Source organism: Westerdykella ornata (assembly GCF_010094085.1).
Source record: "Westerdykella ornata strain CBS 379.55 unplaced genomic scaffold EI97scaffold_12, whole genome shotgun sequence".
Classification (NCBI taxonomy): domain Eukaryota; kingdom Fungi; phylum Ascomycota; class Dothideomycetes; order Pleosporales; family Sporormiaceae; genus Westerdykella; species Westerdykella ornata.
The window spans coordinates 462,454-481,006 of NW_022986862.1; the positions used below are offsets into that span (position 1 = coordinate 462,454).

General features: G+C 53.0%; 7 protein-coding genes across 7 annotated transcripts; 4 read left to right on the top strand and 3 right to left on the bottom strand.

Annotated features, from left to right (window-relative positions):
* Positions 1-455: 455 nt before the first annotated feature.
* Positions 456-1,052, top strand: EI97DRAFT_378381 (uncharacterized protein; the record flags this gene model as incomplete). Its single annotated transcript, XM_033795659.1, has 2 exons — positions 456-497; positions 726-1,052. The coding sequence occupies 2 exons, from the start codon at positions 456-458 to the stop codon at positions 1,050-1,052; spliced, it is 369 nt and encodes a 122-aa protein (XP_033653488.1).
* Positions 1,053-1,261: 209 nt separating this feature from the next.
* EI97DRAFT_474620 (uncharacterized protein) lies at positions 1,262-4,024 on the bottom strand. The gene is made up of 2 exons (XM_033801899.1): positions 1,978-4,024; positions 1,262-1,851 (listed from the first exon to the last, which is right to left on the bottom strand). Exons 1-2 carry the CDS (start codon positions 3,586-3,588, stop codon positions 1,666-1,668), a joined length of 1,797 nt encoding a protein of 598 aa, XP_033653489.1. The 5' UTR covers positions 3,589-4,024; the 3' UTR covers positions 1,262-1,665.
* Positions 4,025-4,203: 179 nt separating this feature from the next.
* On the top strand, positions 4,204-8,306 carry EI97DRAFT_419652 (kinesin family protein-like protein). Its single transcript, XM_033797000.1, has 4 exons — positions 4,204-4,703; positions 4,752-6,452; positions 6,500-6,952; positions 7,001-8,306. The coding sequence occupies exons 1-4, from the start codon at positions 4,251-4,253 to the stop codon at positions 7,955-7,957; spliced, it is 3,564 nt and encodes a 1,187-aa protein (XP_033653490.1). The 5' UTR covers positions 4,204-4,250; the 3' UTR covers positions 7,958-8,306.
* Positions 8,307-8,517: 211 nt separating this feature from the next.
* EI97DRAFT_501688 (uncharacterized protein) lies at positions 8,518-9,570 on the top strand. Its single transcript, XM_033802715.1, has 2 exons — positions 8,518-8,796; positions 8,853-9,570. Exons 1-2 carry the CDS (start codon positions 8,761-8,763, stop codon positions 9,300-9,302), a joined length of 486 nt encoding a protein of 161 aa, XP_033653491.1. The 5' UTR covers positions 8,518-8,760; the 3' UTR covers positions 9,303-9,570.
* Positions 9,571-9,931: 361 nt separating this feature from the next.
* On the top strand, positions 9,932-13,127 carry EI97DRAFT_399536 (isoleucyl-tRNA synthetase; the record flags this gene model as incomplete). Its single annotated transcript, XM_033796423.1, has 2 exons — positions 9,932-10,532; positions 10,615-13,127. Coding segments are annotated over exons 1-2 (3,081 nt in total), but the record flags the coding sequence as incomplete, so codon positions are not given.
* A 193-nt stretch (positions 13,128-13,320) lies between these two features.
* EI97DRAFT_450737 (beta-lactamase/transpeptidase-like protein) lies at positions 13,321-14,782 on the bottom strand (the record flags this gene model as incomplete). Its single annotated transcript, XM_033800304.1, has 4 exons — positions 13,321-13,657; positions 13,719-13,823; positions 13,876-14,171; positions 14,255-14,782. 4 exons carry the CDS (start codon positions 14,780-14,782, stop codon positions 13,321-13,323), a joined length of 1,266 nt encoding a protein of 421 aa, XP_033653493.1.
* An 818-nt stretch (positions 14,783-15,600) lies between these two features.
* Positions 15,601-17,286, bottom strand: EI97DRAFT_378636 (GPI transamidase component PIG-S; the record flags this gene model as incomplete). Its single annotated transcript, XM_033795671.1, has 2 exons — positions 15,601-17,058; positions 17,104-17,286. The coding sequence occupies 2 exons, from the start codon at positions 17,284-17,286 to the stop codon at positions 15,601-15,603; spliced, it is 1,641 nt and encodes a 546-aa protein (XP_033653494.1).
* Between the last annotated feature and the right edge of the window lie 1,267 nt (positions 17,287-18,553).

An 18,553-nucleotide genomic window follows, 5' to 3' on the forward strand; every position in this document is an offset into this window, starting at 1 on the left:
CCTTCACCACAACTGTCCGGTCACACGTGTTTGCACGCACTCTCCTGCAGCGAAATCTGTCGTGCCACCGTCGAATACAAGACAGGGAATTTACAGAATCTCACAGTTGACATCGCCGTCTCACCGCGCCAGGAGCCCATAGCGGCCCCAGCCTCCCCCCGATCCGTCTTGTTGATCCACACGCTTGGCTCACTGTGAAACACGCCAGAGCCCCGCCGTGCCCTGCGCTTTTCCGCGCCAGAAGAGACCTAGTCTACCTCCCTCCTTTTGAATCATCCATCGCTCCTCCTGCGATTCCCTCCGTTTCCCGCCTCCGACCTCATTTCACGCTCAAATTTCCGTACCGAATATCCCCTCTCCGCTGGCTGAATTCAGAAAGTCTCAAACAAGTCGAACAATCTGCCTCCCCTGAAATCCTACCCGCCCAGCAACACCCTCTCTCCTCAACCATCATGATGACGAACTCGGTCGAGTCCTCGCGACCCATTCTTGCCAACGTGAGTCGCGACTCTCCATTCGCCGGATCGCTGTTTCGCAGCCTCGCTTGTCTCTCCTTTCCCTGTCCCGCCTCCGCAGACCCTGGACTTACATCCTCCGCCTCTCTTATCCGTTATTATATCCCCCTTCCCCTGCTCTGTTTCTTCCTCAATCACACATCTCTCCATCTCTCTCTCCTCACCATGTCCCAACCTCAGCAACACCCCCCACTGACCCAACCCCAACAGAACGCCAACCGCGCCTCGGCCCGCTTCTCCACCTACAGCGCCGCACCCACCCTGACCCCTTCCATCGCCCCCTCGCACCTCTCCGCCGCCTCGTCCACCGCCGGCGACCCCAAGGCCCAAGAGATCAAGTCGTGGAACGCGGGATTCGAGCGCCTCGAGGACAAGCGCCTTGCCTCGCAGCGCTACCAGCTCAGCTCCGAGAAGAACGACGACATGAACAAGCTGGCCCTGGGCGCGAAGCTGGAACGCGCCCTCAAGAGGCGCATGAGCGGGCAGGATGCCGTGTTTCGCGCAAAGGACTTGAGTGAGAAGAAGGTCGAGGCGTAGTGTGAAAGATATTCTTTGGGTTTTGGGGCTCTTTGGAGCGTATATCATGCACAACCGGATTATTTCAAGGGACTTGGACTTTCATCAGGGATGGAAGTGGGACAATGAACTGCACTCTCCCACTTCGGATGCGGCTTGGACTTGCTTGCGACTGCTGCACAGAGGGGTACACATCGGGCATCGTTCACACAAGGCACGCTCATGATCATGAGGCTTTAGACCTTAGATACTTCGGAGTCCTCTTTCCGGATCCCTACCTCTTCGAAACTCTCTCGTCACAGGGTTCCTACTTTATCATTTTCCACGGCTATTCCCTCACCGGTTCCCATCTGTCATCACCATCATCACCCTCATCGGAAGTACAAAGGACATGGAAGGGCGAAGAATCATTCAAACCAAACTGCCACATACCATGAAATCTGCCGTTTTCTATACCGGGATTCAAGCGACGGAATGGGATCTGCACGGCGAATACAGTACTTTACTTCCAAGCTTTCCTCTGCACAGTAGTATACCATCATGTAGTCGTGTCTTTCCCGGTATTGTTCATTTCCTTTTCCTTCCGTTTTTATTTTCCCTTTATAAATTATACTCCTGCGATGGCAATAGTAATTCACGGGCTTTCCTCTCCTTTCCGGACTTCTTCCCCGGAAAGTTTAACTTGCCGTGATGATATGCTGACGTCCAGTTGAGAATAGCGAGCACTTAACGAGTTCGGCTTTTGGCACTGGAGGTTGAACGCATCAAGTTCGACTCCTCTGTCTGTCGAGTAGGTGGAACGAGGCGATGAAACATTAATCTAGCAGTCCAGTCCAGTTGTCATTCATAAATAACACTCCAGCCCCTAGAATCCAAACCAAACCCAATCCTAATCCCAATCCCTATGCAAACGGCACACCTACTAATAAACCGTCAACACACTCACAGCCCCATTCCTCAAAACCTCAAACACCAACCCCGGAAACCCAAACAACTCAACATTCCCGACCTCCGCCTCTCCACCCTCCCCAACCCCAACCCCAACCCCAAACCCACCATTCCCCCCCGCCAACGCCGACATCCCCACCTTCCTCCCCTCCCGCCTGTTCCCCCCCAATCCCCCATCCCACTGCGTCAGCAACTCCATACTACTCCCCGGACTATCCCCCCACCCGCGATTCAGCGCCATCCCCCTTTGCAACAACGCCTCCTCCTCCTCACTCTCATAAAACGCGCGAAACGCCCTTTTCAGTCTTGGCGCCAGTTCCTCTTCGAACCGCATCTCCGACGTTAATGGCTCCCTGTCCAGCCCGGCGCTGCAAATTTCGATTCGCCAGCGGCTCCTGCGGTGCCGGTTGAATTGGTAGGATCCAGGGACGTTGCCGTGGAAGAGGATTTTGGTGGCTGTCAGGTGCCCCAGGGGTATGGCGGAGGGTTTGTCGCTTTCTGAGGGTGGGGAGGCGGAGGGGGGAGAGAGGTCGGAGGTGCGGTGCGTGGGTTGCGAAATCAGGATGTCGAAGCCGTGCGTGTAGTAGTTGTAGAAGTGATCTGCGGAGTCGGCTTCGCGCTCGCGAATTGCGTCGTCGTCTTCCCAGTCATCGTCATCATCGTCGTCGTCATCGCGGTCCTCTGCGCCAAAGCCCGAGCTATCTTCGGAGTGACGCGGGTCATCGCGTCGGAACCCCGCCGCAGAGTTATCGGAGACATCGCTGGACCTGCGATCTTTCTGGTGGATGGATAACCGGTGGTCGCTCTTCTTGTATATCGAGTCCGGCGCACCGAGCTCCATGATGAGGTCCTGCGGTGTGGTTTCGTTGAGGACGAGCCAGAAGGGGGGGCTTGACCGCCGTATGAATTCTATCTTGCCCTCGTCGTGGATTCGTGCGAGTTCGATTTCCTCGGGCACGTCTTCGCGACCTTTGGTCAGCAGGGACGAGGCGCGTGGGTAGGGCGGAGGTGCCGTGAATAGTGTGGCCCTCGCCTTCTGCCAGGACTCTCCGCTGAAGACGGCCATGGAGGTCGCTGGTCCGGTTACGGAGGAGGAGAGCAGGGCAATCACGTTCTTGTCCGGGGAGTAGGAATCGTGGCGTACGGGGAAGTTGAAAGCGATGCCGGGATAGGAGAGGTTGTATGTGCCCTTCATTCCCGGGTCGTTTCCGCGCGGCGCTGTGTATTCACCGCCGTACGTCGGCCCCAGGACTTTGTCGTAAATGTGCCTGAACGTGGGTCCTGGCGCTCCCGATTTCATGGCGGTTTGTCCCACTGCCGGTTTGTAGATCTCGACGTCCTTGTACACAAGTCTGACTTTGCTGAAATCCAGCACTTCTATCAAGCGCAGCCGCTGGTCTGGTCCGTCGAACTGCAGGCGCAGCCCGTTATCGGGGAGGCCGACATGTATGGGCGATTCTATGGGGCGCTCGTCGTCGTGCGTCAGGTGGATCCGAGGGAAGCCTCTGACGTCGCCTTTGATGGTTGTTAGGACTTCGTGCAGCGAGCTGCCGAGCGTCATGAAGCCGACGGAGCGGCCGGGCTGGACGTGCATCGTGTTGTCCTCCATGTTGTCACGGTGTGTGGTATCAGGGTGGGAGTAGTTTGAGGACGTGATGCTCGGGGTCGGGCTACCCGTGCTGCGTCCACGGGACGTGGGATTGTGACCAGCATTCACAGGGCAGGGGATGCTCGACCAAGTATATGATGATGTAGGAAGCTGTTTTGGAAACACTGGAGCGCCGAAGAAACACGCGGTTTGACACTTGTAGCTGCAAGGCACCGGGGCTGGTGATGGCGAAAGGGACGGGGACGCGGAGTGGGCGGAGGTTGCGAGTACACAGCTATCGGAGGGAAGGGCAGTCGCGAAGTGGTTTTAATTCCACAAACTGAATGAGGGGCATTAGGGCAAGCTGCAACGAGGTTGTCAAGGATCAAAGGGAATATATTGTGTATACTCCGTACTTGGAATCAGTGAGCGAACTATCGCATGAAACGAAGTGTGAAAGCTGCCTGTGGAGCTCCCCCACCATTGTTATCACTCAGAGCACCCTGCTTACCGAGGGCGACAGGGGGATGTCCTTAAGCGAATAATCACGTGGAGACAGACAGGGGTTGTAAACTATAGGCTTGGCATTGTTTACTTTCTTGGGGACCAATGTTTACCAATCTCCACACTTCACCCATCGCTATCTAACACCACAGCCTTTTGATTATATACCTCTATTTGCCATGTCTGGTCTGCCTCGGGCGGGGCCGACAACCGGCAAGAGAGCGCCAATGAGTCGACCTTCGACAATGAGACCTCCGCCTCCTCCCTCAACTCGCGGCCGCTCTGCAACACCCGCGCTTAACGGGCGCGCATCACCAACAGGATCGGTCGCTTCTGCCAGAGTTAGGCCCTCACCGCAGGCTGGGATCAAACGGAAAGAGCGCGACTTCGAGCATGGTGGTGAAGAAACCAACATTAATGTTGTCGTCCGCTGTCGCGCTCGAAGCGACAGGGAGGTCAAGGAAAACAGTGGTGTGGTTGTGTCGACCAACGGTATCAAAGGAACGACAGTAGAGCTATCTATGGGCCCGAACGCTTTGAGCAATAAGACGTATCAATTTGACAAAGTCTTCTCACAAGCCGCGGATCAGGGGATCATCTTCGATGAAGTGGTGGCTCCTATCATGGGAGAGGTATGTCAGACAGAAGCTCACACATATGGGATGCTAATAGGATGAAAGGTCCTAAATGGCTTCAATTGTACCATCTTCGCCTACGGCCAGACAGGCACTGGCAAAACGTATACCATGTGCGGCGACATTTCCGACGTGCTTCCCCCCCCAGACCATGCCGGTATTGTGCCTCGTGTACTCTATCACCTGTTCAACAAACTCGAGGTCGAGGAAATTGAGAATTCCGTCAAGTGTTCTTTTATCGAGCTCTACAATGAAGAGCTGCGCGATTTGATTTCCGAGGACGACAACGCCAAACTGAAGATCTATGAGGAGAACAACAAGAAAGGTGGTAGCGCAACCATGGTTCAAGGAATGGAGGAGCGCTATCTGAAGAGCGCAAGAGAAGGCATCAAGGTTCTTCGGGCCGGGAGTGACAAACGTCAGGTGGCAGCCACAAAGTGCAACGACCTCAGCTCGCGCAGTCATACCGTCTTCACAATAACCGTCTATATGAAGCGGACGGCGGATGACGGCCAAGAATATCTAAGTGCTGGGAAACTGAACCTGGTCGATCTGGCAGGGAGTGAGAACATTCAGCGTAGTGGCGCTGAGAACAAACGAGCTGCGGAGGCGGGTCTGATCAACAAGAGCTTACTCACGCTGGGTCGTGTAATCAACGCTCTAGTGGATCGCAGCCCGCACATCCCATATCGAGAGTCGAAGTTGACGCGGTTATTACAAGATTCCTTGGGTGGTCGGACGAAAACATGCATCATTGCAACCCTGTCGCCTGCTAAGAGCAACCTCGAGGAGACCATATCTACCCTAGACTACGCCTTTCGCGCAAAGAACATTCGGAATAAGCCGCAGGTCAATCAGCTCATGTCGAAGAAAACCTTGCTGAGAGAATATACTACGGAAATCGAGAAGCTCAAGAGCGAGCTGCAGGCAACCAGATCTCGAAATGGCGTCTATCTTACACAAGAAAGCTATGATGAGCTCACCACGGAAAGCGAGTCGAGAAGGATCCTCAGCGAAGAGCAACGCGACAAGATCGAGACGATGGAGATCAATCTGCGGAACAAAGTGCAAGAGTTGTTCACGCTGACCACAACCTTCAGTACTCTCAAGAAAGACCACGAGCAAACGAAGCTTGCCTTGGAAGGCACGAAAGGTATACTTGAGAAGACTGAGGTGGTATTGGAGCATACAAGGCAGAATCTTGCCGAAGAGACCGCCCTCCGAAAGGCACACCAGAAGACCGAGGAGCAGCTCGCCCATATTGGGCAAGATATGATTTCCACCCTCGGGAAGACAACGTCCGACCTTGACGGTCTGCGGTCGAAAATCCGTCGCAAGTCGGATCTTCAATCGCTGAATCGCCACAACTGGGCATCCACGCAGTCCCATGTCATCGATACTACGCGGCTCGTCGAAGACCGGATCGCATCCTTCCAGGGCCAACAAGAAAGCATGATGGAGAGTCTTGCTACAAGGATGCAGGCGTATGTGAAAGATGAACTACAACAGCTGGGTGTCTCTCAAGCATTCCTCAAAGAAAACCTGCAAGCTTTCGAACAGTCGGAGAAGGAGGTCAAGGAACAGACCGCCAAAGCGCACGAGGACTCAAACCAGGTATTGGAGGAAATCAAGACGCTGAGGGAGGACGTCAAACGGAAACTGGGAGCAGGCTTGAATGAGCTCTCGGCTGCTGCTGAGAATATTTCGGCCAATATCATTACTGAACTGGAAGCCTTCCACACTCAGGTACGTGATTATTAATCTGTCCTTCGTTCAGTGACTAATGGCGTTAGTTGCATGTGTCGTATGCAGCCCTGGGAAGAGAGTTCAAGAACACGTTTGACGATCTCGTCAAAAGCCTGAACGAGCAGCAGGCCGAGAATGATCGACTTCGGCAGCAAATATGTGAGGCAAATTCTGCACTCGTGGCCTCGAATAAGACAGCGCAGACCAGAATGGTAGACGTGGTGGAAGAAGAGAGGGAAAGATCCGCCAGCGAACGACAGCAGCTTTTGGCGCAGATAACCTCGTTGATTACAGCCAATGCTGAAGCCCAGGAGAAGAGACTGCGCGAGCAGATGGCCCTTGTTAGTGACAGCATCGCCGCCGCTAACGCAGAGCATCACGTTCAGCAGAGCGTTTATAACGAGGGCATGGACGCCTGGTCAGCGAAGGCAAATGACATTATGAACGGGGTATCGAAATCAAGAGACAATGTTAAGGCACAGATCAAAGCCGATTTCGCGGTAAGTCGCTCGCCGTCCTGACGAAGTCCCCATGCTAACGCTGTTTAGGCCGCGACGCAACAATCCAGTTCGATCAAAGACACCACAACGTCGGTCCATGCTCAAACAGTCAAGACAGTGGAAGCACAAATGGCGCATATGGACACTCAACTTCATTCTCTTGACGATATTGTGTCGCGCATTCGCGCCCAGAACGATATCCATCACGCAGCTCACACCTCCTCTCTCAACTCTCTGTCGTCCACCGTCCAATCATCCTACACTAGTATTGGTGATAATTTCTCAGCGTCTTTCGACCGCGTGCAGTCCCTGGAATCAGATATGTCCGCTCAAATCACCGAGTTCAAGGATACTCTTCCTGGCCTTTCGGAAGGATCCTCAATCCGGGAACCCCTGCGGACACTGCGGGATGAGATCGCGGACCAGCACCTCATGGAATACGAGCCAACAGGCGAAACGCCTCAACGTACGATCTATAAGATCCCCGCAGGGTTGCCACGCACCGAGAGTCACGATACCCTCTTGGCCCGCCTACGAAGTGGCTCTATGTCCTCGGAAGCGAGCCGTAGCCCTTCCAAAACGCCGATATTCAACGACGCCACTAACTCTGTTTCGGGCTTGGAAGATCTCATCACCATCTCCTCTAGGCCTATATTCGCCCCGTCCATCAGCACTGCACCGACAGGCGCAAGCACCGCCGTCCCCTCTCTCCGCGAGTTAGATGTTAACGTCGTCTCGCAGGAATCCAATTTTCCCCTCGGCTCCCCGCTGGACGAGACCAGCACAGCGGCAGCACCTCCCCTCAAAAAGCAGAACAGAGGCGGAGGTGCGGATAGTGATTCTATCAAGGTGCTCATGAAAAAGATGGCGAGGAAGACCGTTGGTGGAATTGCGGCGAGCCGAGGCGCGGATGATAGGGAGAACCTGACCATCACGAACTTCTCTTCGAGTATCGGGCCTGGGTTCGCTACGGGACGGAGACTGAGGAGTCATGGGAGCGGGTAGATACTAGCTGTGGATCGTGAGCGGAGAGGGTAACACGGCAGTGGATAAAGGGTGTAATATAGGATAGTTGGGGCCAGTGTGTATAGAGGATGTTTTCTCTTTGATACTGTTTCTAGAGGTCGGAGGAATTGCGCGCGTGCGCGTGGCGTTGGGGCGGTAGGGAAGGGACTCTTTTCTTGCTGACTGGGTTTGAGAACTAGGCGGTTATGCCGTACATGCACTATTTGTGCGCTGGTTTCAGACGAGAAGATGTACAACTTGCATCTATGTGAATGTGCTCGTTGGATCGCGCTTCCCATGTTCCTCTTGCTGTGCCACAGTCATACAGCAACTTACGCGCCGGTGGCAGCATCTATGTGCGCACAATAGAGCATCGGAATGCGCGCGCTTAGTGTGGCGTAATATATCTACAAGAGTCTATATTCTATTCCGTTTCAATCGACTTGACGGAATAGCGCGAGACGCTACGGAGTATACCAAAGCGTTTCATGCTATTGATACACACGTTCATGGCAGCCTATGAGTTTCTGCAAGCAGGCTTGACACCAGACTAATCCATGCTCTGAATAGTTATGTAGTTGGTTCCGTTTTCGAATGGTAAGGGTCTCAGATGAGAATGAGCTCAGAGAGAGGAGGTGTATATAAACCTTAGTTCTCCTGATGTTCGCCCACTTTGTATCAAGTAAAGACAACAAATCAACATCCGGAAGAACTTTTACTGCACTACTTCGTTTTACGCCTTTCTTTTCTGGCTATTTGTGTGCTCCAATAAATCATCTCCGCCGAAATACTCATCCACAACCATGTCGAGGTTCGCAGAATCCACCGGAACAACCTCAGTGAGCCTTACCTCCACATCTCTCCCACATCGAATACACACTAACTTCTCTAACAGTACTACGGCCTCCCGCACATCAAAGCCGACATCTACAAGCTCGCAGGCAACCCCACCGAATCCGCCATCCGGACAATCTGGCTGGCCATTCTAGCCTACACATTCCGTGTTACGTCGGATTTCTCGCACTCGTACGAGAGCGATGTCTCGGGCGGAGTCGTCGTGGTGAAGCACAGGCAGCAGAAAGTGCTCGTTGTCAAGTGCAAGGCTGCTCAGTGTGGTACAAAGGCAGACGTGTGGACGGCAGCGGCGGAGCAATTGCAGGAGAGAATGAAGGAGAATAGGGTCTATGGTGCCGTTGCTATTGGAGGGAAAGTTAGGTTTTACGAGTATGATGGTCGCGAGCAGAGGGTTGTGGGGTTGAAGGGGCATGAGAAGGAGTTTGATCTCGCGGGTGATTGTGAGGGTGTTCAGAAGGTGTTGGATTCGATGAGGGATGGGGGTAGGTGAGATGTGTGTAGGTGGGGAAGACGGTTGTTGTGAAGGTGTTGTTGGTGGGTGACCATGTAGGATACATTTCCCACAGATGTTGGTAGTACCGTGGAAGTGAGGTCTAGGTATTATATTTTGCTAAGGAGGAATCTGCTCTATAACTCGTACTTTTAACCGCGCTGTGATTCTCAGTTAGTTCAGTGTTTCTGTTTGTTTCGCTATTAGTCTTCGGTCAGATACAGTATAAGTAGACTATTTAGCACAACTGTAAACATTGCTAGATACTATGAGAGGAATTCTCAAAACTGAAACTGCAACTGGCCATTAATTATCTTGGTAAAGTAGATCGGAGGCCTTTTAACACTCCCGGATAAGGGCGTGGAATCGATATTATAAACCGCTTCTCCCTGGAAAATTCTCATCGCATTGTCGCAATAACAGAGAATTCACGATGCACTCGGACGCAGACGAGAAATGAATCCAAATAGCTAGTAGTATTCCAAAGTTCACATTACATGTCGTGGACGTGGACCTACGCATCTCAAGGAAGTACAGTGCATCAACAGATGTTCACCCGAGATATTTCCGAGCCTGGACCGCCGCATTTCAATTTTGAGACGAATGTCCAGCAACCAAATGCTTGAAGCCTACACACCTCTCCGGCCACCCATGATGCTACTATGCTAGCGCCGACGCGAATCCTACGCGCATCATGGTCGAGCACGCTCCGACTTCCAAAATCTGCCTTTCCCGCGCGCCCTCTGCCCGCCGCCAATCCCGAATACCTTCGACGATGCACCGATGAGCTGTACGCATGGCAGCAAAATGCTCGCTCGAAGCAAGACACCAATGCGCAGGATATAGAGACTTTTACTTTGCATGATGGGCCTCCGTATGCGAATGGGCCGCTGCATATCGGCCACGCGCTGAACAAGATCACAAAAGACGTTATTTGTCGGTATGAGCTTGGGCAAGGGAAAAGAGTCAGTTATATCCCGGGATGGGACTGTCACGGTCTACCTATTGAGATCAAGGCTCTTCAGGCGCAGAAGAAGGATGTCGATGCACATACAGACCCCGTCAGCGTGCGGGAAGCGGCAAGAGCACTGGCGGCTGCGACCGTGGAGGAGCAAAAGAAAGGCTTCAAGGAGTGGGCAGTTATGGGTGACTGGGACCATGCATATATGACCATGGAGCCGAGCTTTGAGATCAGACAGTTGCAGATTTTCAAGGAGATGTTCGAAAGAGGTCAGTCGCGTCGGCGAAGGGAGAGGAGAATTCGAAGCTCAGTGTATTGACTGTCTTCAGGCTGACTTAGTGGATCGTGCAGGTCTCATCTATCGACAGCTGAAGCCTGTGTATTGGTCTCCGTCTTCTCGTACTGCACTCGCTGAGGGCGAGCTTGAATACGATGAGAACCACAAGTCTTTGGCAGCTTTTGTGCGGTTCCCAGTTGTTCTGTCGGATGAACTGAGGAATGGAGCACTCTCTGAAATCAAGGATTCTCTTAGTATTGTGATCTGGACGACAACACCCTGGACATTACCTGCAAATAAAGCTGTGGCGGTGCATAAGGGTATGGACTACGCCATACTGCAAGACCCAGAGCATGGCAACGAGCTAGTCTTAATCGCTGCCTCGAGGGTTGCCCACTATCAAGACATGGTAGGCCACGAAGTCATGATCATTCCGACGAAACTGCGTGGTGCGGATTTGGCCGGTCATCTCCAGTACGAAAACCCTTTCCAGAGGGCAAATGGACTACAACCTGTACTTCACGCCGACTTCGTGTCAGACTCGTCCGGAACAGGTCTTGTTCACATTGCGCCAGGCCATGGAATGGACGACTACCATGTCTGCACCTCCCTCAACATCCCAGCATTTGCACCGGTGGACGATGCGGGCGCGTTCACAGAAGACGCTTTCCCGGAACATCCAGAGCTTCTGCAAGGTCTTTTAGTGTCCGACGTCAAAAAGACAGGATCAAGAGCCGTGCTCGATTATCTTGAGAGACAGGATATGGTTCGCGCAAAGCACAATTTCAAGCACAAGTATCCCATTGACTGGAGGACAAAGCAGCCCGTGATTGTCCGTGCAACGGAACAATGGTTTGCCAACGTGGATGGAATCAAAACCGAGTCCATGAAAGCAATTGAGGGCGTAAATTTCATTCCTGAGACGGGACGATCGAGACTCGAGAGTTTCATTCAGGGCCGGAGTCAGTGGTGTATTTCCCGTCAACGTGCTTGGGGTGTGCCCATTCCCGCCCTGTACAAGCAATCGGAGGGCAAACTCGAAGCCACAATGGATGCGGATACGATACAGCATATCATCGACGTCATCAAAGAACGCGGCATAGACGCATGGTGGACTGATCCTCCAGAGGACCCTGCGTGGAAGCCGGCGCATCTGTCCGGTACTTACATAAGAGGCAGAGACACGATGGATGTCTGGTTTGACAGCGGAACCAGCTGGTCACTACTTCCTCGAAACGGGAACCATCCTGTGGCCGATGTGTATCTTGAGGGAACTGATCAACACCGCGGCTGGTTTCAGTCCTCGCTCTTGACGCATGTAGCCACCCAACAATGTGACATCGGCAATGTCAAAGCACCCTATAAAATGCTCATCACTCATGGTTTTACCCTCGATTCGGACGGCCGCAAGATGAGCAAGAGTCTTGGAAACGTCATCTCTCCTGCTCAGATCATGTCAGGCGAATTACTCCCCCCTCTGAAACGTAAGAAGCAGAAGGGAGCTAGAAAAGACCAACCCAACGACGCAGCGCCTCAGTTCGACTCGATGGGAGCAGATGCTCTGCGCTTATGGGCAGCCAGCAGCGACTATACACGGGATGTGACAATCGGACAACCTGTATTATTGTCTGTGAATCAGGCTCTGCATAAGTACCGGGTAACGTTCAAGTGGCTGCTTGGTATCTTCTCTCTTCCAACATGTCCTCCGCCTTTCACATCCTTCAATACCATTCGTTCCGAACTGAGCATAGAAACGGACTCTGTAACCCTCCTCTCGGACAAACTTGCCAGGCACCGTCTCACGCAAGTGAGTCAAGAAGTACACGCTTATTATGCCAGATATGAATTCTTCAAGGGCATCAACACGATCAACAAATACGTCTTCAATGACCTCTCGGCCTTCTACTTCGAAACCCTCAAAGATCGCATTTATACTGGATCCAAGCACGATTGCCAGACACTGCAAAAAGTCCTCGGTGTTATCTTCTACGAGCTGCTCCAAATGCTTGCTCCCATCTGCCCGATCCTCGTCGAGGAGGTTTGGGACTACCTTCCTGAAACACTCAGACAAAACTCTATTCACCCAGCTCGAGCTACATGGACGCCTCTTGCCCTAGCTTCTCCCCCGGCGGAAGGACAAACTACAGATATCTCCGCACGACAACTAGACCAGTACCAGGAATTTATTCACACCGTTGGCTCCGCAATCAATACCGCCCAGGAGCGCCTCCGCGCCGCCAAGAAGATGGGTTCATCCCTCGAGTGCGACGTCGTCATCGGCATGGATCCAAGGGCTGCCGACAGCCACTTTGACGAGTTCGTCGGTTGGGGAGGTTCGCAGAAGAGCGAAGAACTCGCAGGTTTGTTCGTTGTCAGTGGGTTTGAAGTGCGTAATATGAATGAATTGGACGGCCTGAAGGCAGCGTTGGAGGAGGAAGGGGTATGGTGTGAGCTTGAGACTTTCAAGATTGGAGAGACGGAGAGAAAGGTGCTCCTCCGTAAGGCGAATGGGTGCAAGTGCCCCAGATGCTGGAGATATGTTGCCGAGGAGCCGGAGAGCTTGTGTGGAAGGTGTGAGGAGGTGGTTAATGAAAAGGCTGTACAAGTTTAGATGTACGATAGATGGTGGCTTCTTCGTTGTATTTGTTCCCCATAGACTGTAAGATATAGAGCCCAACACAGTTCCACGGTCGCTATTAGACTGTAAGGTATCCGTCGTCATCCACACTTGCAGCCTTCTCATGACCCAACCACTGCCTGGCCTTGAGAATAGTGCATATTCAATTCCAGAACCTAACGCCATCCTTCTCCAACCCATCATAAACCGCCTTCTCCACCGCAACCCAAGCACCCACGACCTTGGGATCCCCAAACGGCAACACCTGGCTCGCAATCATCCCCGCAACCCCCTTCTCCCTATCCACCCACCAAAACAGATTCGCCAATCCAGCCCACCACGCCGTATTTGCCGCACGGCCCGTCGCTCCCGGCGCAATCGTCAGGAAGAAAGAAAGACCCCCGCCCTGTGGGGGATTGCCTTCCTGCGGGTACATCTCTTTGGAGTGGTTGGCGAGGAGGGGGTTTGCTGGGGGTGTGGCGTTGCGAGCGAAGTTGGGGCTTGAGAAAGGTGTTAGTAATGAGCTGAGATTGGAAAAGGGGGGAACGGGAGGGGACGTACTGCTCGGGGATTTGATTCTCGAACATCGCGTTCACGGTGTCGGCGGAGAGGATTTTGGCGCCTTGGTAGGACATGTGCCGTTGTTTGCTAGGGCGGTGAGGACCTCTGGTGCTCATTATCAGCATATATTTCCGCTGACTTCGTGACGGAGGGATACGAACTAATATACTCCTTTGGTTTCGCGAATAAACCCGCGCCACCGGAATGAAGGAATCTCTGCTGCTCCTCTTTCGACGTCGTATTGAATGCCCGGCGATATAAGTGATCGCGCTCGTGCAAGACGCCGGTTGGGTCCCGCTGGTGCATGTACGCTAGGTTGCCGCGCATCTCTTGAGTAGGGAACATGGTCACGTTGTGGATGCCTAAGGGCTTGAAGATATGCTCTTGGAAGTAGTCATTTAGTTTTTGGCCGGTGGCGCGCTCGAGGACGATGCCGGCCCAGTCGACGTTGGTCTACACATAAGTTAGCTTATCTACCGCCTCTACTTCCCTCTAGATGATTGAGGATGAATGGAAAACGAAAACAGAAAACGTACACCGTACTGCCACACCGTACCCGGCTGGTTAAACAACGGCGTATCCAAGATCTCCTTCTCGTCACCAGAAAACTCATCAATTCCAACAGGCCTACCCCAAATCGTCGGTCTCGGATCCAAAAACGTATACGCGAATCCCGCGGTGTGCGACAACAGCATTCTCAGCGTGACCGGTCTCTGCTGCTCCGCCGGCGTCACACCGTCCGCGTACACTTTCTTCTGCCCAATTTCAGGGGCGTACTTCCTCACGGTCTCGGGGTCGTCGAGCGAGAGTTTGCCTTGCTCTACTAGTTGCATGCAGGCGATAGCCGTGACGGTCTTGGTGCACGATGCGATCCAGAATGTAGTGTCCATGTCCATGGGTTGGTTGGAGTTGATGCCCCTCGTCCCTGACGCGTGTTCAACGAGCGTCTTTCCATTCTTGTCGACGGCGATGAAGACGAGGCCTGGGGAGCCGGTTTTGCCCCCAGAGGTAACCCCATCGAGGATCGATATTACGGACTGTACGGCTTGAGCGGAGAGAGGCATCATGGTGCTGATATTTGTGAAGGGAAGGGAAGTTGATTACTTTCTATACAGGCAATATCTACCGCAAAGGTATGAGCGCGTGCAACAAACATAAAAGCAACGATAATGCCGGACGGCAAGCAGGCCGGGAATTGGTATTTACACAAACAGCGGATCAGGCTAGAGTCAGTTATGGGAGGACCCGTATTGCCGAGCCTCCGGTGAGGTACGATGTGACTCTCCGTGACCAATGGCAAGGCCAGCCGAGGATTTCGTGGAACCATTCTCCACTACGCGATTGGGGTTGGTCGTGAGCTTGGTAGTGGTTGGAGAGTCTGCCCATTCGAGTCGGAGAAGGGGATCACTGGCGAGGGGAGGTGTGCTGTTGGATCTGATGACCAAGTAAGGTGATATTGTACTGATATCAGAGGCGGAAAGCAACGGATCCAGAAGTCGATATTCATTATCTGAACATTATCTGCTATATCAGAGTATGCCCAACGGGATGAGAGTGCCCCTACTATCGGACGCCGTCTTCCAGAGCGCAGTCCCCACCTACGAAAAGCCTAGGTCCCCGCGTAGTGCGGGGGTGGGAGTTTCTCCACCGGGAGTTGACCGACCAACTCCGAGCTAAGGCCCGCGTACTACGGTTTTTTAGTACTGTGCCAACCCCTAGCTGTGGTCACATTGGAGATACTGAGTAACTCTTGAGCGCTCTGACACCATATGCATAGTCCAGGAGGGACATGACTTTGAGCATGCCCTTTGTATGGCGAGCGCAGTGTTCTAATTTCTGCGCCGGTTTCTTCCGCATATCATCCAAAACGGTCCTCATCACTTCAGGCGTTCTTCCTTGCCTTGAGTGCTCTTATGATACTTTGGAGTTCCTTTAGGGCGGCCATGACTAGCGGTACGGCAATGGGACCAAGGAGAGGTAGATATACTGCCACCTTGTGCTCATCGGGAAAGTAAACTTGGCCAACCATGGAGCGCTCAAAGAAAGCTTTCTCAGCTTCCGCTTCCGCAATCCTGGCATGTTCCAAGGCGGTTCTGAAGCGTCCACCTCGAAGATTGTCGCAGGCGTGCTGGAGATGTGCAGTAGTGAGATCCACGGATTTGGCGACCTTGTCTGGAATGGGGATGGACGGAAGGGCATTGTACAGTCGTGCTAGCGCCCCCAGGGTTGACGACGCAGAAAAAAGTAGAGATGCAGCGCGCGAGCGCACGAGGGTCGAAAGACGAAGGGGTAGCGAAGCCGGAGCACGGGGCAACCCGAGGAGTGACATCAACTGGTCAGAAAAAGTATGCATTGCAGGTGCGAGGTCCTGCTTGGTCAGCACAGGACCAAACTTATCCGTCCCGGATGGGTTGAGAATCACAACGCCGCCCCATTGTGGGATAAGCCAGCTATTAGCTCCACTACCTTGCACCAACAAGGGCGTTTCGGCCTGATCGGGAACATAGAGAACGAAGTTCACAGTGGGCCCGGCTCCAATGCTTGGACTGAGTGGCCATTCAGCAGCGTTGATGAAACCACTCAGGTCCTCCTTACGAAGCAGCCATGCTTTCTGATCCTCATCATAGACGGGCTTCTGGATGCTGGGGGAGTAGGCCGAATACAATTGGACCTGGGTATCGATTGTGAAATTGCTGATCGATGCGAAGGAGTCCAGAAAAGGCGATATGTATTGCTTGAGAGCAGACTCAATCCTCCAGTCGGACGGAATGAAGGTTGGAGTGAACAATGAGAAGGTCAAATGGTAAGTGGGCGCATATTTGAAGGCGATGGTTGACTGCCGCTCGAGCTCCGCAGCCGTCTCTGGGGAAAACGATTTTACTTTAGCCGTGGGGATTTTGGATTTGGTAGATAGTAAGTAGGCAAGAAGAGCCTGCTCCTCATCGAATAGTTTGTGAAGCTCCTGCGCCATGAAAGTTGCCAGGGGTGAGCCCGTGGATGATGGTGATGGCAATTGATTCGCGGCGTAGTAGATATCCAGAGTTGGAGAGTAAGCCCGCAGCATAGACCTAGGTGTATTCCCTGTTCCCACCTGAATCAACCGTATAAGAAGCGCAATATCCTCCTCATGCCTCGCGTCAACAGTTGTACCATCGCTCACAATCTGCTGGGATGTGTTGGCAACCCAAGGAGAGTCGGCGAGCATGAGGCGCAGATGATGAGCGGAGAACTCGTTCAAGTCGTCCAGAGCATGTTGCGTGGTACGAATGAGGTGCTGCGCTTCGGAAGGAGGTATCGGGACCTCGACGGCAATGCGGAGTGGGAAGACTGGCTTGCAAACCTGACGGCATTAAGAAAACTTCACGCGCAGTTGCCTCGCACATACCTTTCCGTCAGCCCAATCTGTCATGGTCTGCAAGGGGAGTTCCGCTCGATATATAGCTGTCGTCTTCCACCATACCGGTAGACCTAACAGGACCGCGACGAGCCAAAAGGAGAGGATAACGGAGCGTCTCAACCACACGCTTTCCTTGGTTTCGGGTGGGGGATTGACTTTCGAGGAGCCCATCCGAACATTCGACGAATCCGCTGGGGAAACATTGGGTTCCAGTTCACCAGGAACTGGCTCGTCCGTGCTCTCCTTAGAAGACATGTTGGGATGAGGTTCGTGGAGTTGTTGCGGTCACTTTTAGGTAGACGGACGCTAGCTCGGAAGGGACTAGCTCGTGCTTAATCGGAGATAACCTTGGTGCAACCTCACCCATCACTCCTTTACACAAAGAGGCGTACTTTTTCTCGTGCCGTGCTTCTCCCCCCTATTTGCTTACTTGCGTATTGCAGTACTCGCATCTGTCTTCGTATACGGCCTCTTGTGTGAGAGGCTTGGCTCCGTAAGGCTTTCCTGAATGACAGCATACGGCAACAATATCGCCAACAGTCCTGCAGCTGAGGAAGACTGCTGCACCTTTCACCCTCGCGAGTTGCTAGCAAGGAACACATGGAGCCGAGCAGCCTCTCGGCCAAACTGAGGTCATTCAGGGGTGGAATGGCTACACAACTACTCCGTACTGTCACATGCATCCCGACAGCATAGTATCCGAACAACGTGTTTCGCGATGTCGTGCTCCCAGAAGCATGCTCAACAGCTGACCAGGATGCTGGCACGCAAATACATCTTCATCCATTGGCAATGGAGCCGCTCCCGGTTTGTCCTTAAGCTGAGATCCCAGCATCGGGGCTCTATGCGCATGCAAGAGCCAAGCAACGTCTCGACAGAAATGACAGGACCCGCATCATATCAACCTTTTGTTTTACCCACCTCGCATAACATGCGCCCCCGTGGCGTGTGAAGGACTATATGTTGAGGTGGTCTGGGCATCGGAACATACACCTCTACATCCAGAGAGGCCCCACATCGTGTGGGGAAGCGTTGCGGCGGGAGGCTAGCCGTTTGTCAGACTGTGATCTAGGTTCGTTTTGCAACGGATATGATATCAGAACCACGTTCTCTCCTTCTATTTTGAGGACCGTGGGCATGCTTGGGTTAATAAAAAAGGGCAAAAAGCTTCACTCCGTTGCCACACCCGCTACCCAAATGCATGGCACGCTAGCAGTCGTTTCGGTATGTTCAATATCTACTCTCCTCCTCAGTCGCCTTCGGATTTGCTTGAACCCGGATTTGTGGAGTCCTTCAGCATGGTATGTTCCTAGCCAGGCATGTGGTTATCACCCGGCTATTTATTCCAACTCCAATAACTGTTCCATCTAAACCATATGCTCTCACTATACGGATAAATTCGTCCACCTCTCAAAACACATTGAATGTGAATTACGCA